The 18,646-nt window shown below is 43.9% G+C and overlaps 1 protein-coding gene across 1 annotated transcript in view; it reads right to left on the reverse strand.

Moving 5' to 3' along the window:
- Positions 1-2,095: 2,095 nt before the first annotated feature.
- Positions 2,096-18,646, reverse strand: part of IQCK (IQ motif containing K) — a 148,963-nt gene continuing 132,412 nt past the window's right edge. The window contains exon 9 of the mRNA XM_068969389.1: positions 2,096-2,151. Within this exon, the coding sequence (XP_068825490.1) occupies positions 2,096-2,151 (56 nt within the window). The remainder of the gene's footprint in view (positions 2,152-18,646) is intronic.

The following is an 18,646-nucleotide window of genomic DNA, read 5'->3' on the forward strand; positions in this document are numbered from 1 at the left end:
GAGAAGCTAAGACCTGGGCTGGGGTTGGGAGTGCGGGAGGACGCATGTGGACCTAGAATTCTGAAAATCACAGAAATCTCCGAACACCTCGGTCCAGTCCGGTGAAAAGCGGCCACGATACATGTTCTCATGCCAGGAAACAGTGGCTCACCCCTGCTCCCTGGAGTCCTTCGGAGCTCTCTGATCCCATCAGGGGCTCAGGCTGCAAGAGGCCCCCCACCACTTGCAGAGTGGAGAACTCACACGATCATATTCTAAGTTCTTGGTGGTCTAAGCGTGCACGGTGAACACAGCAGAGATGGCTCCAGGCGGAAAGCAATGTTTCACCACCGCAAAAATAGAACTGGCTTTGAGCCACAGGAAACCTCACTTAATGAGACCTTTTTCTTTTCAAGTTTCTGATAGTTTTTGCGCTTCTGGGTTTTATTTTATTTTGGCTTTAAGGTCAAGAGGGGGCTGAGTGCTCTCCCAGCGGAGGTGGGTGGGAGGCAGGGAGTGAGGGGGAGGGCAGTAAACTGTTCTCTTTCTGAGGACTTCACCTGAAGGGTATGAAGAGACATCTTTGCCGAGAGACTGTGGCAGCCCCCGCCCCCACCAAGTGAAGTTTAAATACAAAATTAAATGGCACCGCTGTTTCAGATCTGTTGTAAACAAGACGTTGGGGAGAATGACCAGGAAGGAGAGCTTCTGTGATCAAAACACCTCATTGTAAGCACAACTCTTTCCAGATCCAGTTATCAAAATCACCTTGGGACTATAACAGCCACTCTTTCTCCCCTTTAATAGGAAATGGTTGTTCTGTGCTGGATTCCTCCCCTGGAGATGGGAGCAGGGAGGGAAGGAGGGAATGACAGACTGGGAAGTTCTGTGTGTCTCAAGGGTTGCAGATCTGGTTGTTGCAAGCTGGGGATCCATTGTTTTAGCACAGTTTCTGTCAGGGTCCAGGAAACATGGGCAAAGTGGGGGTGGTCTTCCTGGTTAGGCAAAGCCGAGTTGAACCCTGAACCGAAAGGGAGCATTGTGGCTTTTATAATCCAATGATGCAATGATTATACCAGCTTACAGGAGTTCTCAGCAGGTGCTTTTTATTAATTGATAAAGAGCTAAGGCTCATTTTTGATAGATAATATATATTTATTAAATGTATTAATGTGTGTTTTATAATGTACCTTTATCCTCCCCTGGCTGACTGTTGCATACTTAAAAAAACATCGTTAAAGAAATTTCAAGACAATCAACATGTATCATAAATGACTGTATATAATAAATATTACAGATTTAAAAGGTTGTAAAGCATGGGCAGATAGGTTTTATTTTCAAAATGCTGTTCTTAACACAAAAAATAAAGGCTTTACTATTTACTTAAGACGTGTGGTAGCTTGTCAAAACAACCCCATACAACTGTTTGGCTTTCAGATCCACCTGGAGGCTAAGTCTCTGGCATTTTGAATGGGAAAATCCATTCAAAAATGGGTGAGAGCAAACTGTGGAACAATTGAAGATAATAAGTCAGTTTACCTATGAAATGAGGAACTTTCTATAATGTTTTGGGGCATAGACAACAAAACTTATTTATCGGTTATAGTTGCCTGTGTTTAAGCATCTCATCTTGCTAGGTTTGCAGTCAAAGTTCAGGGTCAACCTCCTTGTGAAAGGATCACAGGCAATGATGTCTTTTTTTTTTTTTTTTTTTAAGCATGCTCAGCGGATAAACTTAAACCCACTGCAGAGGTTTGGGACTTTGTTTTAAACATAGATCTTTGCAAAGGCGATCAAAAGTGGGAAGCTGGTAACTAGAACATTTCAACATCCCTTGGAGCTAGAGTTCATTGTACGTTTTAGCAGTGGGTGATGTAGAAGTATATTGCTGAAGAAATAGATGAAAGAATAAAATCGGGGGGGATAATGCAGAAAGTTAAAACTACTACTTTTTTATGATAAACTATTTGCACTACAATATGTTTGCAACAAAAAGGTCCTTATCCGAATGTACCAGATCTAGTCCTTCAAGAAAACACAATAGAAGAAACATAGCTAGAACATTGTCCTCCAGTTGGGTCACTGGAGCTTAGAGTGGGAGAGACGCCGACAGTGGTTAAGGTTGTGGAGTCTTAGCTGCAGCCTCTTCCTCATCCTCCATTTTGCATTTCACTGCAAAGAAATGAAAGAGAAAGTCAGGGCTGATTTATCAACACACACCTAGACAGAAGTGGCATCTGGACACCGCAAACTTTGATACATGGAAGTCGGTTGCTTTGAATCCCACTGAGTGCCTGCAATGGTTCTGATCTCACAGATCCACCGGGGAAGAACACAGGGCATTGTCCTCCACTGGCAGCACCTGAAGTTTCAAAGGAACTGCACAAAATATTCACAGCTGTTCTGAGTTCAGTTCAGAGGAAGGTCAAAAGTATGCTTTGCAGGTCAGGGGCACTGAGGGAAGTTTCACTAAAGATGATGACAGATTCGAAGCTCTCGATTCAACCGAATCTATCACCACTCACCCTGTTCACCCCCCCCCACCACCACCCAAAATCAAAAACTCAGGACACGGGGGTCAATGCACGGCCAGAAGAGAACCTTTTCTTGTCTTTCATGGACCGGACGAGAATGTGATCCGGGTGATTTCCTGAGTTGGCCAAACAGGAAAGTTAGGTGAACACACAACAGGGCACTGTCTGTAAGGGAAATTGTCCCGATAGATTAAAAAACCCTCCCCCAAGGTGTATGGAAATCCAATCTCCTGGCAGGTGAGGGATCCATTTGGAAAGACCCTCTCTTTTTAATAAATCTTTGCTTCTAGTGTCCAAGTGCTTGCCCCCGATGTTAATGCCTAAAGGGTTATCCAGAGCAAGGCCACAGGCTCTGGTCATTTGTGGAGAGCAGTGTTCAAGTTGGAAAGGGTATTTGGGGGTTGGTACCATGTAGAGTAAAGATTTCAATCAAGCCTGACCTCCCAGTGATTGAGGTCACAGGCTGGCCGTGGACCCCATCACGTGCAGTGCAGTGGGCTAGACAGGCTAGCCCAGCAGTCTTCAGACTGGGGCTACACGAAGACTTCCCAAGAGTTCTTGGTCATATTTTCTTCAAAGACAATCAATTTCCAAATCTTGGCTTCCTAGAGTGGACCTACAGTGTTAGTTTCCCCATCCTGGCATTGCCCAGGGTGTCAGAAATCCCCAGGGGCCAAACAGGGATGCAGTTTGAAATGCTGGTGTCCCCCAGAGTCTTCTTCACTTTCTATATTTAATAACTATCAAATTTTAGAATGTGTTTAATTGGCTTTGTGAACTACTATTAGTTGTATTAATAACTGAAACCAGAAAAATATGTTTAATACTAGGAACCTATAGGCATGGGAAAATTATCCTGAGGGCCCATAACATAAACTAGGATATGAAATGTTTAGCAACAGACTGAGGTGGCAGAGTTTTGATTTGTAGCATTTGCCAGTTTCCATGGCTGATTTCAAGCTACCAGCCTGATAACAAAATACTGAGGTAGAAGGGGGATCACACAGCCGGATGGAGCAGCTCAGCACATGGCAGCCCGGATCCCCACAAAATATGCAGGGAAACCCCCAGTGTACAGTGGTTTCCCACATGTGGTTGGGGGACCAGCAATGTTTGCAGCCCTGGGAACGTACTAGAAATGCACATCCCGGCCCGTACCCCAGGCAAGTGGAGCCCAGCCATGTGTGTTCTTATCAAGTCCCCAGGTGATTCTGTTGGACACTGGATAAAGCTGAGACCCACTGACTACTGGTTCTCTATCCTGGCTGCATTTAAGAATTACCTGGGTAGCTTCTGAAGCCTGTTGGTACCTAGGTCTCTCCCCAGACATTCTGATGTAATTGGTCTGGAGCCCAGGCATCAGTATTTATTCAAAGTTCTTGTATATTGCTAAGATTCAGGCAGGGTCAAGAAACCCAAACCAGGGTTTCTTTAAGGAAACCTGGCTACAAAGACCCTCAGAGCAGGTCACAGGAGCCTCAGTGTCTCAATATATAAGCCGTATGAATGACATTCTCTCTGGCCTACAAGTGGCAGACAGACACGTAAGGCTACTGGTAGCATGGGAGGAAGGAGGAACTGGCTGACAGGTGGAGTTCCCAGCCCTTGGGTTTTCTTTAATTCCTCAACCCTGCTGGAAAAATCCACCTGCATGTCTTTCCTTTGTCCCAGGATTTTAACCAGCCCTGTCACTCCTTGAGATGCTCTTCCCCAGCTCCACATTTTGACCTTGCCTGGGTAAAGCTCTTCTCTCTTTCAGATCATTAGATGAAAATCTTGAGGGAGAAGAGTCAAAAGGGATGCTAGGGACACTCCTTCCAAGTTGGAGTGTCAAGACACTAACTGGAGTTGATGGGATCACCTGGAACTCTGAACACTCCTGGTGCCCAGCCTCACGCTGGCCAATCAAGTCAGATTCTCTGGAGGTAGGGACAGTCCATTGGTGCAAACACCCTGGAAAACTGACATTTTAAAGTGAAACAGGTGTGTACATTCCCCACAATGCAGTGATTCCACTTCTTTATCCAGCCCCTGGAGAAGCCCTTGCTCACGTGTACTGGCACACATGAATGAAGATGTTCATGACAGCAGAAAAAACTGGAAAGAGCCCAAAAGTCCATCACCAGCTGACTGCATCAATAAATGCTGATTTCCTGGAACGGTGAATACACAGCAGTGAGCCCGAATGAACCACAGCTAGTCATGTCAGCTTGTGTTAGCTTACAGTGTTGAAGGGAAAGGTGCAAGGCACAGAATAACACAGAGTGTGATCCTACTTTTAACACATCTAGATGTTAAGGGATACCTATAAAGGTGAGAAGAACTCTCAAGAAAAGCAAGATCATGATGATCACTAAGGTTAGGGTGAGTGGTTTCACGGGGGAGGGGAGCCTTAAAAGTGCCCACAGAGTTGCACTCCCTTAACTGGGATGATGGTTACGTGAGTATTTGCTTTATAAGTTATATGTGTTTTATGGTAGCTATTATTATGTATATGTCTCCCCCCTCAAACAAAAGGTAAGAAGATGGCAGTGTATTACTTGAAATTTCAAAAAGTCAACTAATAAAGGAATGGAAAGGAGCAATTTGAGTCTTTGGGGAGGGCATGAATGGGGTGGAAGCAAGCTGATTCTCATGTGTCACAGCAGGAAATCAGGAGACAGTGTCTAAACGCCTCCTGACCCTAACACCCTTAACCACCCAGAGAGACAGCTGAGAGCTCAAAGTGACTGCCAGAGAAGACGGTGACAGCGCTGATGTTCATTCAGCCTCCTGCTTTGTCCTATATACCCGTAACCAGGGGAACCATGTACAAGGATGACTTTGCTAAAAAATTAAGAAACATAAAACCTCTCCCTTGTGGTTTTCCTCCTCCTGGTCCTGATGGAACAGAACCTTGCACAGATAGGTTATTCAGTAGAAGGACAGAGCAAGGGAAGAGGCAGCAGGGAGGAGCAGGTGGGGAGATGAGAGACCCCAGTTTCCACCTTAGTTTAGAGACATCATCGAGGTTGGCTTCCATCACGAACGGATGGCTGCCTCCGTGCCCCTGCGCTGTCCTTGTCCCCCTTTGGCAGGCTGGTGAGCAGCCAGTTCCGGAAGGGCTTGAGAGAGTGGAAAATCCCGGGGTGATGCGCCAGCCCTTCAGCTTCAGTCAAAGGAAGTGTGACAAGAAAGGCCTCGCATATTAATGAGACCTGCTTACACTCTCCGCCTCTCGATCGCCCCCCTACATTCTCCGGTTCCAGCCAGTCACAGAGCTGAGAACTCTAGGCATGGCTAGAGAAGCTACCTAAGATCCAGGGAGGAAATTCAGGGACCACAGGGGTCACCCAGCTGCTCATTCAGTGTTGCCCACATGTGGCCTCAGTGCAAAGGGTCCCAGACCTTGACAATTAGAATCTCAGAGAGTGAGGCCTGGGAATCAGGACTGCGCCCACCACTGTGATCCTTCTGGATGTGACAAGTGATCCTGGATGTGACTGTGATCCTTCTGGATGTGGCAGGCTTGGGAAAGAGCATGGTATCGCTCAGCCATCCCTCAGGGCCCACATTTGAGAGGTGCCCTACCTCCAAGGGCCTGGGAGGGGCAATCAAGACAAGACCAGCAAAGGGGTCACTCAGCACTGAGTCGGATCCACAGAAGCAGGCACTGCACATTAGCCATTACTATTTTCAGGGCACAGTCTCTGACCTCAAGGAGCTGACAGCCTAGAGGGAGAGGCAGGAAAATTAACAGGGAATTCGAGATGCTTCCCTGGTGGCTCAGCTAGTGAAGAATCCACCTGCAATGCAGGAGAGCCCGGTTTGATTCCTGGGTCAGGAAGATCCCTTGGAGACGGGATAGGCTACCCACTCCAGTATTCATGGGCTTCCCTGGTGGCTCAGACAGTAAAAAAAAAAAAAATCTGCCTGCAATGCGGGAGACCTGGGTTCGATCCCTGGATGGGGAAGATCTCCTGGAGTAGGGCATGGCAACCCACTCCAGTATTCTTGCCTGGAGAATCCCGTGGACAGAGGAGCCTGGCGGAATACAGTCCATAGGGTTGCAAAAAGTCGGGCACGACTGAGCGACTAAGCACAGCACTCAGTACAGCACAGAGATGCTTACAAACCAGAGAGAGAAGCTGCCTCAGTAAATGTGCATCCATCGCAGAGATGGGCCCTGAGGTTATAAAGCGGAGACTGGTTCACACTCTCAAGTCAGCAGTATGCGTATAAGGATTAATTTTTTTTTTTTAATCTGGATAGCACTCAGCTTTTAGGATTCCAGGTAAATAATAAAACATCACTTCTCTGGTGCTCATTGGGCCCTTTGAGCATACAAAGGAGCAGTGAGGTACATGCTATTCTTTTCCCAGTGATCATACGGATGAGGAAACGGAGGCATGCACGAGGGGCCTGGGGTCACACTGTGGGCTGCCTAGCTCCTGCATTCATGCCCTTACCCTCTCCAGGGTCTTGGTCTCCCCCTAGCGAGATGATTTCTGCAATAAAGATGTAATAAAGACTCACTTCCCACACAGTTTAGGAACAACTACAATGCCCAACCCCTGGGGAATGAATAGGTATCTGATATTTTATAAACTTCATAAAACAGGAGGCTGCCATTGCAAATGAGCTTCTGCAAAGTTTAAAGGAACAGGGAGGCAAGCCAAGGGCAAAATACAGTGGAATTTATAAAATTCCTGTACATTTTGATTATGTAAATTTCTTGCTCCATTCCCAAAGTTAACAGTGTCTCCAGAGGGGACACTGTGGCTTCTGTCTGGTCGTGTTGAAAGCCAACCAAGCTGATTCCTCTGAAAGTAAAGTAGAATTTAGTTTCTTCCACTCAGCCATCTCTGCCCCAGTTTTCCCTCTTGCCTTTCTGAAAAAAATTTTTTTAAAAAAACAAGTGAAAAAAAATTAAAACAAGTGACGCCTAGTTTACATTTGTTCCTGGGTGAGCTGTTCATAGTACATCCTTTAAATGTGACTGCCCCATTAAAAAAAATTACATTCATAACTAAGTTGTAGCCCAGCTTTTTAACTGTTTAAACAACAACAACAAAAAACTAAACATAGATAAAATGATTGAAAAGAAATGGGTGAATTTTCATTTTCTCTAATGTCTACAATGTACATGCATTGCTATACTATTGGGGAAATTTTTCTAAAAGAATTATCAGAAAATATACCAGACAGAAGAAAAACAGACTGTCAGAGCATCAACAGGTACGTGGTGTTACTGCGATCAGGCAGAGCGCAGAGGTGGGGAGAGGAAAGAAGGAGGAACGGTGAGGAGCTGGGGAGTCTGGAGGGGCGGCGTGCTGGCCTCCTGGTATCAGCAGACCCGGTGTTAGGATGCTGGGAGACCCCAGGGAGAGCTCTACCCAGGGTGGAGTTGCCTTAGTAGAGTGGTGGTGGTGGTTTAGTCGCTAAGACATGACCAGCTCTTGCAACCCCATGGACTATAACCTGCCAGGCTCTTCTGTCCATGGGATTTCCCAGGCAAGATTACTGGAGTGGGTTGCCATTTCCTTCTGCAAGGGATCTTCCCAACCCAGGGATTGAACCCAGGTCTCCTACATTGCAGGCAGATTCTTTACCAACTGAGCCTTCATGGAAGCCTTAGTAGAGGTGACCATTCAGAAAACATTAATGAAATGTATGCCAGGAACAGCTTGCTTGTTCACAGAAGTGGCGATTTTGGAGACAAGTAGACCCAGTGTTCGAATCCTGGCTCTTCCATCTAATAGCTGGGTGACCCAGTCCCAGCCTCATTTCCTCATTTGAAATAAGTGAAATAATCTTGCCCACACAGAGTCCTTAGGAAGATTAGGGAGATAATATACCTAAAGTGCCCAGTGCAGGAATTAATATGTAGTAGGTACTCAACAAATGTGACTTCTTCTCCCCTGAATGGTCTGTAGAAATATAAGCTGAAGTGCTACTAAAGAGTTCACTTAGCATCATTGAAACTCATGTCACTCATTTGAAAGTTATTTATCTTCAAGCTCAGCTATCAAACACAGTCCAGGGCCTGAAAGTGAGCAGAAGAAGCATTGTAGATACTTTGGAATGTGTTTCCCAAACTCTGGTATATTAGTCACAGAAGAGTCTCTGAGACCCCTCTCAGAGCTGTGTGCCCATTCCTAAAGCATCATACTGGCAAGCTGAGTTATCCTTGGACCATAACTGAATTTAGGAATGAATTAGTTTCCCAATGGGCTTCCCTGGTGGCTCAGACAGTAGGTTCAATCCTTGGGTCAGGAAGATTCCCTGGAGAAGGGAATGGCAACCCACTCCAGTATTCTTGACTGAAGAATTCCATGAACAGGGGAGCCTGGCAGGCTACAGTCCATGGGGTTGCAAAGCGCTGGACATGACTGAGCGATTAACACACACACATACACACATACACAGTGTCCCAGTGGCTGATACGCACATGAAAATGTGAGGGTCCACAGTGGGACAGCCACGACACACCCACCAGAATGATTACAATGAGAATGTCTCATCACACTAAGTGTTGACAAGGATGCAGGACAACTTAATGCTGAGGCATCGCTGGTGGGGATGGGAAACCGTCCCACGTCTTTAGCAAACTATCTGAAAGCATCCCGCCAAATTAAATATTATTATATACTCTCAGGGCACTGAGAGTGTATTCCACTCCTGGCTAATCCTCAACTGAAGTGAGTATTGACATCCACCAAAAACCATACAGGCCTCCCTGGTGGCTCAGACGGTAAAGAATCTGCCTGCAATGCAGGAGACCCAGGTTAGAATGTTCGTAAAAGCTGGATACAACTCAACTGTCTATCCATAAGTGATATACAAACTGTGATGACATTCAAGGGAAAGAATACTACAGTTTAGGGGAAAAGAGCAAACTGCTGCTGCCCTCCACAATTTGGTTGAGTCTCCCAGATGTAATGTCCAGCAAAAGAAACCAGACACAGAGTCCATATTGAGTTTCCATTTATATGAAGTTTGAGAATAAGTAAAACCTTTTCCACAGTGATAGAAATCCAAATTCAGTTTGCCGTGGGATCAGCTGCTGCCTGGTGGGCAGGCCCCTGGAAGGTGGGGCCCATTCTTCAACCATCTGGGTGCTGTTACATTGTATGTACATGCAGACGAGTTCAGTGCGCTGCACCCTGAGAATCAGTACATCCTGCTGAGTTTCACCTCAACAAACGATAAAACAGAATAGGAAAACAGGGAGGAAGAGAGCAGGCACAAGATTCTGAGGCCTTTTTCATTCAGACCCAGGGCAGAGTCTGAGGTGCCTCAGTAGTCCCTGAGGGTTCCACGCTTGTAACAGATTATTAACAATATCACAGAATTAATTAGAAAATTTGCATTTACTGAACGCTAGACATTATGTTCAGGCTTTACACAGATTTTTCACCTCACTTAATGTTCCTAGTCACTCCAGGCGGTAGATGCTAGCATTATTTCCATTACTGATGAGAAAATGAAGGCCCAGAGACACTAAGCAACTTGCCCAAGGTCACAGAGCTAAAAGAAATGGCCCTGCCAGGACTCTAAGCCTGGTCTATCTGAGTCCAAAATCCATGGTCTTAACCACCATTCACACCAGTGCAGAGTAAGAACTTGGACCCCTGATCATGACCCAGAATCAGCCCACAGAGCTTAGAGTCATGTTCCAGACTTTCCAGTTAGGAAGGCAGGGGACTGTGCAATATATATTACCAAGGTTCTATTTCTTTTCTGTTTTACCGGGGCTGAATTTTTAAAAATAAGATTACTTTTTGATTATAAAAGCAGTTCACAGTCATCATAGAAAGTCTGAAAAATATAGGGAAAAAATGTGAAAAAACTCCACATGTCCCCACTGGAAGACGTTGACATGCAGAGGGCAATGTGAGTCCTCTGGTACGTTTCCCTCCCTTTCCTAATGATGCCAGATGTGGGGTTGCGTTATTTTTGAGGAAAGTTGAGCCAGCTTGGAAGCCACAAGGGACTGGGGTGGACAGTCTTGAATGTGCAGTAATTACTGGTGTTGACTTCTAAACAATGTAAACTCAGAATGAAGTCTCCTGGGAGGCAGCATTTTGTAAGTGGAAATATTTGGTGCTGGAAGTGACAATATTAGTTATATTGAGACAGAATCTCAATATCAAGTTTTGACCCTGGAAAGGGAGACCATCAATAAAAGACTTGCTTTTCACAGATAACAGAAACGGAGGCTCCAACAGGGGAAGGAAGGAGGCCATCGGAGCACAGCTTAGTTGTTCAGGGCACAGCTTCTGAAACCAGGGGACCTGGCTGTGAATCCCACCATCGTTTAGCAACTGAGTCACCTGAGCAAGTCTCTTAGCCTCTTTGAAGCTTCAGCTCCCTCACTCATAAAATGGGGTCAGTAATAGAGTGCAAAGGGTGAAATGAGATGGAACCTGCCTGGCACGTGGTTGATGCCCAATAAAATTATTTCTTAATTATACAGGTAACGCAAACTCCAGGCAAACTCCGGGAGATGGTGAGGAACAGGGAGGCCTGGCGTGCTACAGTCCGTGGGGTCGCAGTCGGACACCACTGGACAACTGAACAGCAACAATGCAGTGACTTTAGAACAACTGGAAATAAATATTTAAACAAATTTTCTTTAAATTATGTAGGTGAGCTTTTGTGCTACTCATATGTATTTATATATCAATTAGTATTTCCTTTCTACATCAGAATTTACAAAGGTAGTTCCATTTTGAAGTTATCAAGACTGGAGATTTAGCACAGCAGTTTAAGCCACTATGTAGTAGGCTGTGCTTAGAAATTCTGCATCTTCAAAAGCCTAGTGAGTCCGGGGTGTGAATGAACACAGACGAACCCTGTCAGCCGTGTCTCATGACTTTTTTTATTTGTCTCTGCATTCTCAGCTGCTGCCGCCAAGACTGAACCTTTAGAAATATCCCAGGCATTCTGAATGAGCTTGGGGTATAAACAGTTCTCATCCAGTTCAGACTGGCAGAAACTCTGTATATTGAATGCTGTCTTTAAGTGAAATGGAAACAGATCCCCCAGTTTATTTTTACACAGCTCACAAGTTAATAACTAACTGAGAAACTATTTCAGCCTGTACTTAGGCACCGTGACAGTATTCAATTATTATCTGGTGGTCAGTCCAGAACCCTGGGCTGACACAGCTCTAGACAAGAATCATCCAGGACTAGGAAGACAGTTTTATCAAACCTTAAATGAAGGAGATGGGAAGTAACATTCCAAGAGTTTCAGCACGGAGTTCTAAAAGGAAGCTCTCTGGTGTACTGAAAAGAAAAAATCAAATATTCTCAAACCCTGACCTTGGAGAGAAACATACTGACTCCTAAACAAAGCTACTTTTTAGAAGGGATCACTCATATCACCTATGTCATTTTTACTCTTTAAACATCTCCTAAACCCACCCACTTCTGTCGAATTCCACTGGCACCAAGTCATCCGATTCAGCCCCCACCTCCAGCCATGCTCATCCTTCTATAAAGCTCATCTGATGATGCCACTGCCCCACTAAAGCCCTTTAAATGCTGCCTGCTGCCCCTAGGACCAAGGCCAAAGTCCTTAACCAGGCCCCTGAGGCCACTGCTCTCTCCCAGCTTCCCGTCACCTCACACTTGCTTTCACCACTCAAGCCTTCTTTCAGTCCCCCTTCCAGGCTCAGGTCTTTGCCTCCATCCTTTCCTCATCTGAAAGCCCTCATTGCCGCTCATGTCTAGTTAATTACTAGGGGAACCTAATCAAACCTCCTGCTAAAGTCTCTCAAGGCATCTATCTGATGCCTCAGAACTTATTCAGAGCACTGGTCACAGTCTGTAATCAAGGATTCATGTGATTACTGGAATAGCATCCAGCTTCCCCAACTGGCTTAAGTTTCCAGGAGAGCAAGGTGTTAGCTTCTGTTCACCACTGAAACTCCAGCGTCGGGCAGGTCCAGTCCTGTACCCAGAGTAGGCGCTCAGTCAATTGGAAGCCCCCAGGCCTCTCTCTCTCAGCCTCCCTCCAGACTGTTAAAAGGACACACCTGTTTACCAGCAACATAAAGGGCACTCCAGTTCAGAGGGGATACCCAGACTTTAGCATCAGAAAGGCAAGTGTTTGGAGTGTCTGCATCCAGGCTCCAGCTCTTACTACCAGCATGCCCTCGGCCTAGTCACTAGCTCTCTTGATGCTTGTTTCCTCACAAAAACTGGGGGTTTTGCGGATCATATTGCACAAGGTAATCTTAATATTTAAATATTTTAACTGAGATTACATACACAAATCCACCAGAAGAGTGCCCGGCACACAGCAGATGCTATAGATGCTAAATAAATGGCGGTTCCTCTCGGGATTCAGATGGCTATTTCTCCGGTTTTCTAGGCAAAATATTACAAAATGTAACCGGGGGCCTGTTGCCTTCCTTCTTACCTTCCTCTGCCAGCACCTATTGTGCTGGACGTAAAATGACGAACGCACCAGGCAGAGCCATGCTCTCTTGGAGCTAATCTATGTTTCAACTAAAAGAGAAGTGTTTTCAATATGCAAACAATATCTTCAACAGTTACATGAATTGGGTTAAACCCTCTCACAGATGTTGCTGGGCAATGATCCAAAGAAACTGATCTTAGATACATATAAAGATTTAGGAGTGTGGACACTTATCTGGTGTGTGATACCGAAACACTTCTGTTTGGCTGAGGTGAGAAAACATTTAATGTCTGCTTATTCTGATTGCAGTTCCCAGGCTGGTAGGAAGGACCTGCACATCCCCACACCATCTCCTCACAGGCATCCTGCTCTGTTTCCACTGCCTGTTGCAAATTTAATAGTGCTAGCAACAAGAACAACAAGGGTGAAAATAATGACAATCATTATAAGTACTATTTATTGAGTTCTTAAAATATATGCAAGCACATATATCCCAAAGAGTCAGACACGACAGAGCGACTTCACCTAAAATATATGCAAGCACATATATCCCTCTATTGTCTTTAATCTTCAAAACAACTCTCTGAAGGTATCATTATCTCCATTTTCCAGATGAGAACACTGAGGCTCTGAAAGGTAAGTGACTTCCCTAAGGTGCAAGTGTGGGATTCGACACCTCATTTGCCTGTTCCTGTTCTACTGCTTTTAAGAAAATCAACTTAGAGTTTGAATTAAAAGGTTCATGTTTTCAATATGTAAAAATATCTTCAAAAGCTGTGCAAATGAAATCAAACTCAGGAATGAAGGCAGCCGTGGCAGCAATATTTATAATGGTGAAACTGAGAAAGAAGCTTCCAATAAGAAAAAAATTATGTAGCTAATCATGTAAAACAAGTTTATAATATAGGGGGATAGGTCGACCACATAAAGTCAGATGAAAAAAAGTGGGGTTACGTGAAATAAGTGCTATGAATTATCTCACTGGTGCAGACTTAGAGCCTTTGTGCTCTACAGCCTGTGTTGCACAACTAGAGAGGCGCACACACTGCAATAAGGAGCCCTTGTGTCACACAGGCTGCAACAAAAAGCGGCACAGCAAAAAAAATTTGTTTTTTAATTAAAAAATACATTTAAAAAATCCTTACTATTCAATAAAAGACAATCTAATTTTAAAAGGTGGAGGATCTGAATAGACATTTCTCCAAAGAAGCTACACAAACAGCCAATAAATACCTGAAAAGATGCTCAGTCATTTCATTAGGCATGTTGTTGTTCAGGCCCTCAGTCGTGCCCAACTCTTTGCAACCCCGTGGACTGCAGCACGCCACGCTTCCTTGTGCAGCAGCATCTCCCAGAGCTTGCTCAAACTAATGTCGATTGAGTCAGTGACGCCATCCAAACATCTCATCCCCTGTTTTCCCCTTCTCCTCCTGCCCTCAATCTTGCTCAGCATCAAGGTCTTTTCTATAGAGCTGGCTCTTTGAATCAGGTGGCCAAAGTATGGGAGCTTCAGCTTCAGCAGCAGTCCAAGGGACTCTCAAGAGTCTTCTCCAATACCTCAGTTCAAAAGCATCGATTCTTTGACCCTCAGCCTTTTTAATGTCCAACTCTCATATCCATACATGACTACTGGAAAAAACATAGCTTTGACTAAACAGACCTTTGTCAGCAATGTAATGTCTCTGCTTTTTAATATGCTATCTAGGTTTGTCATGGCCTTTTCTTCTAAGGAGCAAGCATCTTTTAATTTCATGGCTGCAGTCACCATCTGCAGTGATTTTGGAGCCCAAGAAAATTAAATCTGTCACTGTTTCCATTGTTTTCCCATCTATTTGCCATGAAGTGATGGGACCACATGCCATGATCTTAGTTTTTCGAATGTTGAGTTTTACGCCAGCTTTTTCACTCTCCTCTTTCACCTTCATCAAGAGTTCTTTAGTTCCTCTTTGCTTTCTGCCATTAGGGTGGTGTCATCTGCATATCTGAGGTTGTTGATATTTCTCCTGGCAATTTTGATTCCAGCTTGTGCTTCATCCAGCCTGGAATTTCACATGATGTACTCTGCATAGAAGTTAAATAAGCAGACTGACAATATACAACCTTGACGTACTCCTTTTCCAATTTGGAACCAGTCCGTTGTTTCATGTCCGGTTCTAACTGTCGCTTCTTGACCCTGAATACAGGTTTCTCAGGAGGCAGGTAAGATGTTCCGGTATTCCCATCTCTTTAAGAATTTTCCACAATTAGGCATGAGAAAAACATAATTCAAACCACACTGAGATACCACTTCACATCCACAACGATGACTATAATCCAACACACAGTTAACAACATGTGTTAGTGAGGATGTGCAAGAACTGGAACCCTGATCCACTGCTGGTGGGAATATAAAATGGTGTAACCACTGTGGAAACAATCTGGCAGCTCCTCAACCGATTGAATCTAGAGTTACCATATGACCCAGCAGTTCCACTCCTGATTATACACCCAAGAGAAATGAAAACATGTGTCCACATAAAATCTTTCACATGAATGTTTATAGCAGCATTACTCATAATAGCCAAAATATGAAAACAATTCAGATTTCTGTCCACTGATAAATGGATGCAAAGGTGTGTTACATCCATATACTGGAATACTATTTGGAAACATGAGTTGTGTCTGCCTCAGATTCACATGTTGAAGCCCTAATCCCCTACATGTGACTGAATTGAAGACAGAGCTTTTAAAGAGGTGATTAAAATTAAATAAGCTCATAAGATGTAAACTGAAAGAACGGGAACCCTTTTAAGAAGAGGTGAAGATACCAGAACTCTCTCTACATTATGTGGGTACACAGCTACAAGGCAGCTTCTGCAAGCCAGGAGAGCTCTCACCAGAGCATCTTGATCTTGGAAATCCAGCCTCCAGAACTGTGGGGGAAAAGATGTCTGCTGTTTGAGTCTCCCAGGCTACAGTATTTTGCAGCCATGTAATCAAGTCATAAAGAGAAATGATATATTAATGTGTGTTACAACATGGGTGAAGCTTGAGAACATTGTGCAAAGTGAAGAAGCCTGTCACAAGGGCAAATCTATAGAGACAGAAAGCCTGTTAGTAGTCGTCTAGGGCTGGGAAGAATGGGAGCCTTGCAGGACTATGGTTAAGCTGAGTGGGGTTTCCTTTAGGGGTGATGAAGATGTGCTGAAATTGATTGCAGTAATAGCTGCAAATTCTGTGAATTATACTAAAAGTCACGGAATTGTATGATACATGAATTATATCTGTGTTGTGTGTTAGTTGCTAAGTCATGTCCAACTCTTTTCAACCCCAGGGACTTTAGCCCACAAGGATCCTCTGTCCTGGAGCTTGCCAGAATTCTCCAGTCAAGAATACTGGAGTGGGTAGCCATTCCCTTCTCCAGGGGATCTTCCTGTCTCAGAGATCAAACCTGGGTCTCTTGCATTACAGGCAGATTCTTTAACATCTGAGGCATCAAGTGAGTCCCTGAATTATATATAAAGTTATTTTTTAAAAAGAAAGATGACATTTTAATAGCAATCATCTCTGGATGGTGAGACTTAACTTAGAATGATCTATTGGGTTGGTTAAAAAGTTTCTTTGGTTTTCAATTAAAAAAATAAAAAACACATTTTTCATTTTCACCAGAACGTTACTGAACAACAATATTTACTGTTTTGTTCTAGTACCTTCTGCCATTTTTCAGGCAACTTCATAATTTCATCTACCCAAAACTTTTATTTTTTTGAGCAAAGAATTCACTTGTTCCAGGTGCCTTGTATAGTCTTCCAAGGAAAATTTTTTTTCATTAAAAGAATTTTGTAAAGACCAAAATGAATGGAAATCCAAAGATGTGATGTCTAGTGAATACAGTTGATTAATCAGAACTTTCCAGTCAAACTGTAACAGTTTTTGCCTTGTCATCAAAGAAACATACTGTCCTGTGTTACCCTGATGGAAGATTATGCATTTTTTGTTGACTAATTCCAGGTTCTTTTCATCAAGTCCTACAGTTGGTCTAACTGGGAGCAGTCCTTGTTTGAATTAACCATGTGGTTTTCCAGAAGGAGTTCACAATAGAGGACTCCCTTCAATCCCACAATATACACAACATCACTCTCTTTGGATGAAGACCCACCTTTGGTGTGGTTGGTGGTGGATCGTTTCGCATGCCCCACAATCTCTTCCATTCCATATTACTGTATAGTATCCACTTTTCATCACCCATCCCAATTTGTTTTAAAAACAAAATACCTTTAAGTAGAAAATCACAAGTGGAAATATGGTCAAGAAGGCTTTTTTTGCTTCACTTATGTGGAACCCAAACGTCAAAGTGACTAACATTACCAAGCTGGTGCAAATGATTTTCAACAGTTGATTTGGATATCTGGATTATGTTGGCTATCTCCTGCATGGTATAATGTTGATTGCTTTCAATTAACGTCTCAATTTGATCACCATCAACTTGTCTACATAACTGTGGAGCATCATCCAGCAAGAAATCTCCAGCACGAAACTTCACAAAACACTTTTGACACATTCTATCAGTCATAGCACCTTCTCAATTTGTTGCTGTTGTTGTTCAGTTGCTAAGTTGTGTCTGACTCTTTGGGACCCCACGGACTACAGCACACCAGGCTCCTCTGTCCTCCACTATCTTCCGGAGTCTGCTCAAATTCACGTCCATTGAGTTGGTGAGGCTATCTAACCATCTCATCCTCTGCTGCCCCCTTCTCCTTTTGCCTTCAATCTTTCCCAGCATCAGGGTCTTTTCCAACGAGCTGGCTCTTCACATCAGATGGCCAAAGTATTGGAGCTTCAGCTTCAGCATTAGTCCTTCCAATGAGTATTCAGGGCTGATTCCCTTTAGGATTGACTGGTTTGATCCCTTTGCTGTCCAAGGGACTCAAGATTCTTCTCCAGCACCACAATTAGAAAGAAGTAATTCTTCAGTGCTCAGCCTTCTTTATGCTCCAATTCTCACATCTGTACATGACTACTGGAAAAACTATAGCTTTGACCTTTGAACTATAGATCTTTGTTGGCAAAGTGATGTTTCTGCTTTTTAATATGCTGTCTAGGTTTGTCACAGCTTTCCTTCCAAAGAGCAAGTACCTTTTAACTTCATGACTGCAGTCACCATCTGCAGTGATTTGGGAGCCCAAGAAAATAAAAGCTGCAGAAATCTCTTTTTGTGTGTCAGTTGTGTTTTTACCTTTCTTGAAATAATAAGCATATTATGCCAAAATGTTGTTTTTTCTTCCTTCTTCAATATTAAAATGGCCACACAAAATTCACCAATTTTGATAAGTTTTTTTAAAAAAAATGCACACTGATATGACAGCTATCATAGTACAATATAATGAAATCACTTCAAATGAAGTTAAAGACAAAGCTGGACCATAAAGAAGGCCAACCAACTGCCAAAGAATTGATGCTTTCAAACTGTGGTGCTGGAGAAGACTCTTGAGAGTCCCTCGGACAGCAAGGAGATGAAACCAGTCAATCCTAAAGGAAATAAACCCTGAATACTCATTTAGAAGGACTGATCCTGAAGCTGAAGCTCCAATACTTTGGCCACTAGATGCAAAGAGCTGATTCATTGGAAAAGACTCTAGTACTGGAAAAGACTGAGGGCAGGAAGAGAAGGGGGTGACAGAGAACGAGATGGTTGGATGTCACCACCAATTCAATGGACATGAACTTGGGCAAACTTCAGGAGA

This window comes from Capricornis sumatraensis, chromosome 3 (genome assembly GCF_032405125.1).
Source record: "Capricornis sumatraensis isolate serow.1 chromosome 3, serow.2, whole genome shotgun sequence".
Lineage (NCBI taxonomy): Eukaryota > Metazoa > Chordata > Mammalia > Artiodactyla > Bovidae > Capricornis > Capricornis sumatraensis.